At 37.1% G+C, this 10,364-nt stretch overlaps 1 protein-coding gene across 1 annotated transcript; it reads left to right on the plus strand.

Moving 5' to 3' along the window:
• Positions 1 to 2,564: 2,564 nt before the first annotated feature.
• LOC137716628 (pentatricopeptide repeat-containing protein At1g08070, chloroplastic) lies at positions 2,565 to 4,541 on the plus strand. The gene has a single exon (XM_068456070.2). The coding sequence runs from the start codon at positions 2,837 to 2,839 to the stop codon at positions 4,337 to 4,339; it is 1,503 nt and encodes a 500-aa protein (XP_068312171.2). The 5' UTR covers positions 2,565 to 2,836; the 3' UTR covers positions 4,340 to 4,541.
• The last annotated feature ends 5,823 nt before the right edge of the window (positions 4,542 to 10,364 follow it).

Genomic DNA, 10,364 nt, shown 5'->3' on the forward strand with positions numbered 1-10,364 from the left:
TGTCAATGAGAGACAAAAACATAAAAACAACTAAAGTTCAGCCTAAAAACATGGAAACAATGTTTTAAAATACCAGCCATACCCCTAAGGCTTTAGGGCTATTATAGAACCCAACCTTCACAACTCCAACAAAATTAATATGTACCATAAGCTCAACTCATCCTCGACTATTTCTGTAGAATCAATTCAATTAGTCTTTGACCATTTTCACAAAATCAATTCAACCCATTTTTGACTATTTTTGCAAAATCAGTTCAACTCGTCTTAGACCTTTTTTGCATAATCAGTTCAATCAGTCATCTATCATTATTGCATGATCAATTCAACCTACCTTTTTTGCAGAATCAATTCAACCCATCCACCACTATTTTTGCAAAATCAGTTCAACCTGTCTTTAACCATTTTTGCATAATCAGTTCAACCCTTTCTCGATATTTTTTGCAGAATTAGTTTAATCACTCATCGAACATTTTTGTAGAATCAGTTCAATCAGTCATCGACCATTTTTGCAGAATCAATTAAACCCACCATTTTGCAAAATCAATTCAACTCATCCTCGACCATTTTTACAAACTCAGTTCAACTCATCTTCGACAATTATTGCAGAATTGGTTCAACCTGTCCTCGAACATTTTTGCAAAATTAGTTCAATAAGTCTCAACAATTTTTGTAGAATCAGTTCAACCCATCCTCGTCCATTTTTGCAGAATTATTTCAACTCGTCTGTGACCATTTTTGCAGAATCAGTTCAACCAAAGTTTCTTTAAAATTGTGACTATAAACCCACACCATTTATTGGATCTCTTAGCAATGCTTATTGCCTAAATAGTACCCCTAACCAAAACCATTTGTTGATAATATCAATATCGATTCATCCAAAGACAGAAACGCGAGCTCACTGTGGAGAAATTTTTTGGGGTTCTTGGCACAAAAGCTAGGCGGTGTTCCCACCAATTGAAATTTGACATCTAAATATTCTTTTATATCTTTAATTCTTAAAAATTGAGATGCTGAATCGTCGACAGAAAACAAATTAATTTAACGGAGTTGTACTTCCACCGTCAACTCTTACCACCATTACCAATTACTCATTCTGTAAATCTTTTCGCTAATTCAGAAATCATCACAAAATTTACCAGCACTCAGAAAATGAAAACGTGAGAAAGAAAGATATAATCGGGTTTAGGCACGGCATGCTTTGGGATCTAGAAGTTGACTTACGTTATTTTTTTCCTCTTTTTTTAGACTATGGTTTTCGATTCAAAAGTGGAGGGTGAGTGCTGGGCAAAAAAGATTGAATTTAAAGTTGAATAGGAAATATGATGGAATTCGAAAGAAAGTTGCAGAAGTGCTAGATGGGGAAGTTCACATCCTTTAGTTTTTGTTTGACTATTGGACTTCCAGCTTTTAAGAATTTATTTGATTAAAAAGGGATAAAAGAAGATTTAGATGTCAAATTTCTATTGGTAGGGAACACCACCACCTGGCACATAGCAATAGATGAAGAGATCAAAGTGTGAAAAAACTTTTATACTATAAAGGGTAGTTTTGTAACTTACACTCTAGAGGAAAAAATAAAGAAGGTAATGATGTCATATTTCACATGTATTAACTTTTGTCTATCCTTTTAATATTTAAAAAGTGTTGACTTAATATACAATGAAGTATTAAGGGTATACTATATGTATAATTTTTCCTTATTTTTACTTTGCACTCATTCCTTGCTAATTTACAACTTTTCATATATTTTAATTTATTCGATCCGACGGCAGTACATGGATAGCATCACCTGTTTAGAAATACAGCGCGGGGCATTACAAAATTGAAATAGGAACTGAAGCTAATTCGTCCCATTTGAAATAGGCCAATTCCTACAGGCCCCCGTTCCTTTCCTGATGCAAATTGCACCTGAAAAACCTGAAGGCTGATCTGAAGGCAACGTGAGCAATGCTTCTATTGCGTAGCGTGAGAACATGCACATCACCTAACCAACCTGGAAGAGTTTGAAATTCAGTCAGACACAAAACTAAAGGGTGAAAGCAGAAAAGAAATAGTCTAATCCAATTGGGAAATTTGATCAAAATCCATGTTTGGCGCAGAGGGTTGAGATTAAAGACTCGCAATCCTAATCAAAGTCAGTAAATTTAAATGGAATTTGAAAACCCACATAACAAGGACAAAACTAACAAATACCCTAATTGTTCGAACGAAAGGACGGAATTCGATGATTGATTGACCACGAACGGACCGACGACGAACATAACAGAGCTCAGTTGCGTTGTGAATTTGTGTCTGAGTGAGAGACCGAGAGTCAAAGTCGGTTGAAGCTTCGAGTTCGAGAGATTGAATGAAGGAGAAACAGACAAAGAGTCAAGAGTGTTTGCCCTTTAGATTGAACAAGGGTGGAGATTTAATCTCATATATTAGACTGGTGGAAAAGGTCTGGGTCAGGCACCCTTTTTTTCATATATTTGGACCTACCCTACCCCGCTAAAAACATCGACCCGCCCCGTCCCACCCTGTTCAGTTTTAAAAATATTTGGAACCGTGCCAAACCTCTTGTACCAGCCCTGACCCACGGATTCAGGACCTGTTTGCTCGCCCGTACACCCTGGTATGGAGGACGTAGTGACTAGTGAGCTTTTCTCTCTCAAAATACATCTTATCCGGCCCTCCTGATCCCTCTCCTTCCTCCGCCTCCCTTCCTCTGCGCAACCCAAATTCCCACCCTACCGCTGCCCACAATTGTTTCAGATGTCGGATTTCTCCTCAAGAAAAAGATGAATGCCCAGCAATTCCGACACCTACTGTGCATACATTTTCGTCAAAAAGTACAATGAAACGACAATTAAAGCAAATCATCAAAAACCCTAAACCCCAACTGTTAAACCCTCTACTGGGACATCTCACAAACTCCCCCACCCCGCAAACTGCCCTTTTCCTCTACAACCAAATGCTCCACTACCCAACCTCCCACAACCACTACACCTTCACTTACGCTCTCAAGGCATGTTGCTTCCTCCATGATGACAACAAGGGCCGGGAAGTCCACGCCCGCGTCATAAAAACCGGGCACTTTTCCGATACCTTCATCCAAAACTCGTTGCTTCACTTCTACGTAACCCAAGCTGACATTGCATCCGCTACCCGGGTTTTCAATTCCATACCAAAACCTGATGTTGTTTCGTGGACTTCGATGATTTCGGGTCTTAACAAGTGTGGATTTGTGGAGGAAGCAATTGTTAAGTTTATGTCCATGGATGTGCCGCCTAATTCTACTACTCTTGTCATTGTTATGTCCGCTTGTTCGAGTTTAGGAGCCTTAAAGTTTGGTAAATCTGTTCATGGATATTGTATGAGGAAGTTATCTGAAAGGAATGTTATTTTGGAGAATGCAGTGTTGGATTTTTACATGAGATGTGGGTCTTTGGTGAGTGCACGGTACCTGTTTGTAAATATGCCCAAGAGAGATGTGTATTCTTGGACTAGCATGGTGGGTGGTTATGCACAAAGAGGATTTTGTGATGAGGCAGTGAGGCTTTTTCAGGAGATGGTTCAGGGAGACGAAGTTGAGCCTAATGAGGCTACCATTGTAAATGTATTGTCAGCGTGTTCTTCGATTGGGGCATTGAGTTTAGGCCAGTGGGTGAATTCGTATATAAGTGCACGGCCAGATCTCGTGTTGAATGGCATTGTGGGAAATGCATTAATAAACATGTATGTAAAGTGTGGTGAAGTAGGTATGGCAGTTTCGGTTTTTAAAACCCTGGTTTGCAAGGATAACATTTCGTGGAGTACTATCATAAGTGGCATGGCCATGAATGGTTATGGTATACACGCGTTGCAGCTCTTTTCACTCATGCTAGTCCACGGGATTCCTCCTGATGATGTAACCTTCCTTGGCTTGTTATCAGCATGCAGTCACACAGGTCTAGTCGATCAAGGGTTGATGATTTTCAATGCTATGAAAAATGTTTATCGGATTGCCCCTCAAACACAGCATTACGCCTGCCTAGTTGATATGTATGGTCGAGCGGGGTTCTTGGAGGAAGCAGAGAGTTTCATGAAGGAAATGCCAACAGAAGCAGACGGCGCTGTTTGGGGAGCGTTGCTTAATGCATGCAAAATTCATGGGAATGAGAAGATGTTTAAGAGGATCAGAAATGGTCTCCTCAAGAGTAGAGGAGTAAGCATCGGAACTTATGCTCTTGTATCGAATACATACACCACTCACGAACGGTGGGATGAGGCTGATAAGGTTCGTGATGAAATGAGACAGATGGGGTTGAAGAAATTAGCAGCATATAGTCAGATAGATGTCGATCCAAATATCTTATAATCTCAGTACATGATTGATGTACCTTGTACAGTAGAAATTATTCAAACACATTGACGTTCTTTTAGATTGAGCAACAAATCTACTCTGTCTCAAACACTTCAAAACTTTACACTCCGATTATTAGACAATACCATATTTTCATCTTCATTTTGTTATAATAGGAATAATAATGCTCGATAAATACATTTGTCCAATTACTGCAGAATGATTAAGGCTAGTCATGATCTTTTTTTCCGATTGTCAGTCTCTTTTTCACGCAATGATATTTGGACATCTCTGATAGTCGCGAACACGACATACAAGTTCAGTTCACGGTTTTTGCAGTTATGTTGTAATAAACTAGTCAATCAATTAATTTGCAAAGAAGTAATATTTGTGCGAAATAATAAAAAGTTAGGTGATTGTTGGGGTTTAAACAATTTATGGCAACTTATCAGTTGCTTTTATCATACCCAATATATACCAAATTTAGAAACTCTCGTATCTCAAAACTTCGCCATTAACGTATTTAATAAAATGAGTTTACCAAGAAAGGGGTGATCATCTACTTAATCTATTGTATTTCAACAATTCTTCGCTTAACAAATTTAATCTCTTACGTCACATTTTCATTATGATATAGTAGGAATAATAATGCCGAGAAATACGTTTGTCCATTTACTGCAGAACAACTAAAACTAGTCGCTTTCTTTCACCTGCTTGTCATCTCTTTTACACGCAACGATAGTCACTAACACGACATGCAAGTTCAGTTCATGGTTTTGGCAACTCTATTGTAACAAACTAGTCAGTGTATTAATTTGAAACACGTAATTTTTGTGTGAACTAATAAATAGCTATGTTATTGCTAAGATTAATTAAACAATTTATGGGAACTTGTAAGTTGCGTTTATGGTACCAAAATAAATACCAAATTAGAAACTCTCGTATTTGATAACTCACAACAGTAAGTACGTTGCTAAAGTAGTTTTAAAGGAAAATGCGTTTTTCATTTTACCAATGACTCGCACCTTTTGCCTCATCCCTTATAAGTTTAGAACTCCTTGCGTCAAAGTTCAACTGCATCTAAGGCATCATTTTCTAAGAAAATCAAAAGTTACTCATTCTTCCCACCATTATGGCCGGACTAAACATGTTTCCAATTATGGTCATTTTGCTTTTGGTGAATTGTGCACTTCCAACGTCGGCACATTTGGATGACTCGTCGGCCGTGGTTGAGTGCAAAAAACATTTCAACATAAAGTATGCATTCGACGTGTACAACTATATTTTCAAAGGGAAGAAAATTGGCGACTTTAGTTGCCGGGCCCTTGTAGCGTTGGGAAGACCGTGTCATAATGTTTTCGTGAACAACACCTTTACTTATGAACACAATGGGAACATAACTACCATTCAAGCCAGAGCTGACCGAGTATTTAATCATTGTATAATTGCAACTTCCGTCCCACCTCTTTCTTCGCTATCTTAAACTGAGAATTGAACTTCTCTAGGGCTAACAAATTTGTGGGATGCTTCATGAGTCAGAAAAAAATTTCGAAGTATTTGCTTTGATGACTTGTTATGACTTCACTTTGTTGCTTTGAGTTGTAAAGCATTATCTAAATGATTGAGGAATGAACAACAGTAATAAAACAACTACCACACCAATTTCAAAAACTTCATGAAACATCGTAAGTAATACTGATCAGTTTTACATTTGTTCGGCCTTTACCCGTGCATTACGTTCGGTTATTGTAGCTACACTGCATATTGATGTGTAATGCTTATTTTTCTAGAAACTTATGTTGCTCGTCCCATTTCAAGCATGTACGAAACTATTGTCCGCTATATGGCTACTCGTATGATCGCGATATTCTTGGTAACAGTCATACGTGTCTTCTTCATTGTTTCCGGGTCCAAGTTGAGAAAGATGAAAACTTCGCCATGGTGTATTGCCCAAAATTCTTGCAAAATGACATTGGAATAAGCTTATGAAAGACTCTTGATCGACTCTTATTCGCCTTTTGGTTCCAGTTGTTATGGAAATGCTACACTTTGTAAAAAGTGTGTCCATTCGGCATACCTCTGTATTTTTTTTTTTTTTTTTTTCGTCTTTTTTTCTTTGGTCTGAATAACCAAAACTAGAATATTTGTTGACTGATTTGAAAATTATCATTGACGCAACTGTAGCTCGTTAACGTTATATTCGGGCGTGTGGGGCATGACTATTGTACCATACGCAGTAGGGTGTGAAATAATATTTGTGCTAAAATGAGTTTACCAAGAAAGGGGTGCTCATCTATTTAATCTATTGTACTTCAATAATTCTTCGCTTCTAAACAAATTTAATCTCTTACGTCAAATTTTCATTTTGATATAGTAGGATTAATAATGCCGAGAAATACGTTTGTCCATTTACTGAAGAACAATTAAGGCTAGTCGCGTTCTTTTACCTACTTGTCATCACTTTTTCACACAACAATAATCACTAACACGACATGCAAGTTCAGTTCACGGTTTTGGCAACTCTATTGTAACAAACTAGTCAGTATATTAATTTGAAACAAGTAAGTTTTGTGTGAGCTAATTAATAGCTATGTTATCGTAGAGATTAATTAAACAATTTATGGGAACTTGTAAGTTGCGTTTATGTTACCAAAATAAATACCAAATTAGAAACTCTCGTAGTTGATACCTCACAACAGTAAGTACGTTGCTAAAGTAGTTTTAAAGGAAAATGCGTTTTTCATTTTACAATTGACTCACACCTTTGCCTCATCCCTTATAAGTTTAGAACTCCTTGCGTCAAAGTTCAACTACATCTAAGGCATCATTTTCTAAGAAAACCAAAAGTTACTCATTCTTTCCACCATTATGGCCGGATTAAACATGTTTCCAATTATGATCATTTTGCTTTTGGCAAATTGCGCACTTCCAACGTTGGCGCATTTGGATGACTCGTCGGCCGTGGTTGAGTGCAAAAAACATTTCAGCATAAAGTATGCATTCGACGTGTACAACTACATTTTCAAAGGGAAGAAAATTGGTGACTTTAGTTGTATGGCCCTTGTGGCATTGGGAAGACCATGCCATAATGTTTTCGTGAACAACACCTTTACTTATGAACACACTGGGAACAGAACTGCCATTCAAGCAAGAGCTAACCGAGTATTTAATCATTGTGTAATTGCAACTTCCGTCCCACCTCCTTCTTCTCTAGGGCTAACAAATTTGCTTTGATGCCTTGTTATGACTTCACATTGTTGCTTTGAGTTGTAAAGCATTATCTAAATGATTGAGGAATGAACAATAGTAATAAAACAACTACCACACCAATTTCAAAAACTTCGTGAAACATCATAAGTAATAAAAATCAGTTTTACATTTGTTCGGCCTTTACCCGTGCATTACGTTCGATTATTGCAGCTACACTGCATATTGATGTGTAATGCTTATTTTTCAAGAAACTTATGTTGCTCGTCCCATTTCAAGCTTGTACGGAACTATTGTCCGCTATATGGCTACTCGTATGATCGCGATATTCTTGGTTACGGTCATACGTGTCTTCTTCATTGTTTCCGGGTCCAAGTTGAGAAAGATGAAAACTTCACCATGGCGCATTGCCCAAAATTCTTGCAAAACGACGTTGGAATAAGCTTATGAAAGACTCTTGATCGACTCATATTGGCATTTTTGGTCCCAATTGTTATGGACATACTACACTTTGTAAAAAGTGTGTTCATTCGGCACACCTCTGTATCTTTTTCTTTTTTGTCTTTTTTTCTTTGGTCTAAATAACCGAAACTAGAATATTTGTTGACAAATTTGAAACTTATCATTGACGCAACTGCAGCTCGTTAACGTTATATTCGGGCGTGTAGGGCATGACTATTGTACCATGCGCAGTAGGGTGTGAAATAATATTTGTGCTAAAATGAGTTTAACAAGAAACGGGTGCTCCTCTACTTAATCTATTGTACTTCAACAATTCTTCGCTTCTAAACAAATTTAATCTCTTACGTCACATTTTCATTTTGATGTAGTAGGAATAATAATGCCGAGAAATATGTTTGTCCTTTTGCTGCAGAACAGTTAAGGTTAGTCACGTTCTTTTTCCAGCTTATCATCTTTTTCTCACGCAATGATAGTCACTAACACGACATGCTAGTTCAGTTCATGGTTTTGGCAACTCTATTGTAACAAACTAGTCAGTGTATTAATTTGAAACAAGTAATTTTTGTGCGAACTAATAAATAGCTATGTTATTGTTGAGATTAATTAAACAATTTATGGGAACTTGTAAATTGCGTTTATGGTACCAAAATAAATACCAAATTAGAAACTCTCATATTTGATACCTTACATCAGTAAGTACGTTGCTAAAGTAGTTTTAAAGGAAAATACGTTTTTCATTTTACCAATGACTCAAAGCTTTGCCTCATCCATTATAAGTGTAGAACTCCTTGCGTCAAAGTTCAACTGCATCTAAAGCATGATTTTCTAAGAAAATCAAAAGTTACTCTTTCCGTCCACCACTATGGTAGGATTAAACATGTTTCCAATTATGGTCATTTTGCTTTTGGCAAATTGCGCACTTCCAACTTTAGCGCATTTGGATGACTCATCGGCCGTGGTTGAGTGCAAAAAACATTTCAGCATAAAGTATGCATTCCACGTGTACAACTATATTTTCAAAGGGAAGAAAATTGGTGACTATAGTTGCCGGGCCCTTGTGGTGTTGGGAAGACCATGCCATAATGTTTTCGTGAACAGCACCTTCACTTATGAACACACTGGGAACAGAACTGCCATTCAAGCCAGAGCTGACCGAGTATTTAATCATTGTATAATTGCAACTTCCGTTCCACCTCCTTCTTCGCTATTTTAAATTGAGAATTGAACTTCTCTAGGGCTAACAAATTTGTGGGAAGTTTCATCAGTCAAAATAAAATTTTGATGTATTTGCTTTGATGCCTTGTTATGACTTCACGTTGTTGCTTTGAGTTGTAAAGCATTATCTAAATGATTGAGGAATGAACAATAGTAACAAAACAACTACCACACCAATTTCAAAAACTTCGTGAAACATCGTAAGTAATACAGATCAGTTTTACATTTGTTCGGCCTTTACCCGTGCATTACGTTCGATTATTGCAGCTACACTGCATAATGATGTGTAAAGCTTATTTTTCAAGAAACTTATGTTGCTCGTCCCATTTCAAGCATGTATGGAACTATTGTCTACTATATGGCTACTTGTGTGATCACGATATTCTTGGTAACAGTTATACGTGTCTTCTTCATTGTTTCCGAGTCCAAGTTGACAAAGATGAAAACTTCGCCATGGCGTATTGCCCAACATTCTTGCAAAACAATGTTGGAATAAGCTTATGAAAGACTCTTGATCGACTCTTACTGGCCTTGTGGTCCCAGTTGTTATGGACATCCTACACTTTGTAAAAAGTGTGTTCATTCGGCACACCTCTGTATCTTTTTTTTTTTTTCATCTTTTTTTCTTTGGTCTGCATAACCGAAACTAGAATATTTGTTGACTGATTTGAAACTTTTCATTGACGCAACTGTAGCTCGTTAACGTTATATTCGGGTGTGTGGGGCATGACTACTGTACCATATGCAATAAGGTGTGAAATAATATTTGTGCTAAAATGAGTTTACCAAGAAAGGGGTGCTCATCTACTTAATCTATTGTACTTCAACAATTCTTCGCTTCTAAACAAATTTAATCTCTTACGTCACATTTTCATTTTGATATAGTAGGAATAATAATGCCGAGAAATATGTTTGTCCATTTGCTGTAGAACAATTATGGTCAGTCGCGTTCTTTTACCTGCTTGTCATCATTTTTTCCGGCAACGATAGTCACTAAGATGACATGCAAGTTCAGTTCACGGTTTTGGCAACACTATTGTAACAAACTAGTCAGTGTATTAATTTGAAACAAGTAATTTTTGTGTGAGCTAATAAATAGATATATTATTGTTGAGATTAATTAAACAATTTATGGGAACTTGTAAGTTGTGTTTAG

The sequence above is a fragment of the Pyrus communis genome, chromosome 3 (assembly GCF_041283825.1).
Source record: "Pyrus communis isolate YQ-2024b chromosome 3, ASM4128382v1, whole genome shotgun sequence".
NCBI lineage: Eukaryota > Viridiplantae > Streptophyta > Magnoliopsida > Rosales > Rosaceae > Pyrus > Pyrus communis.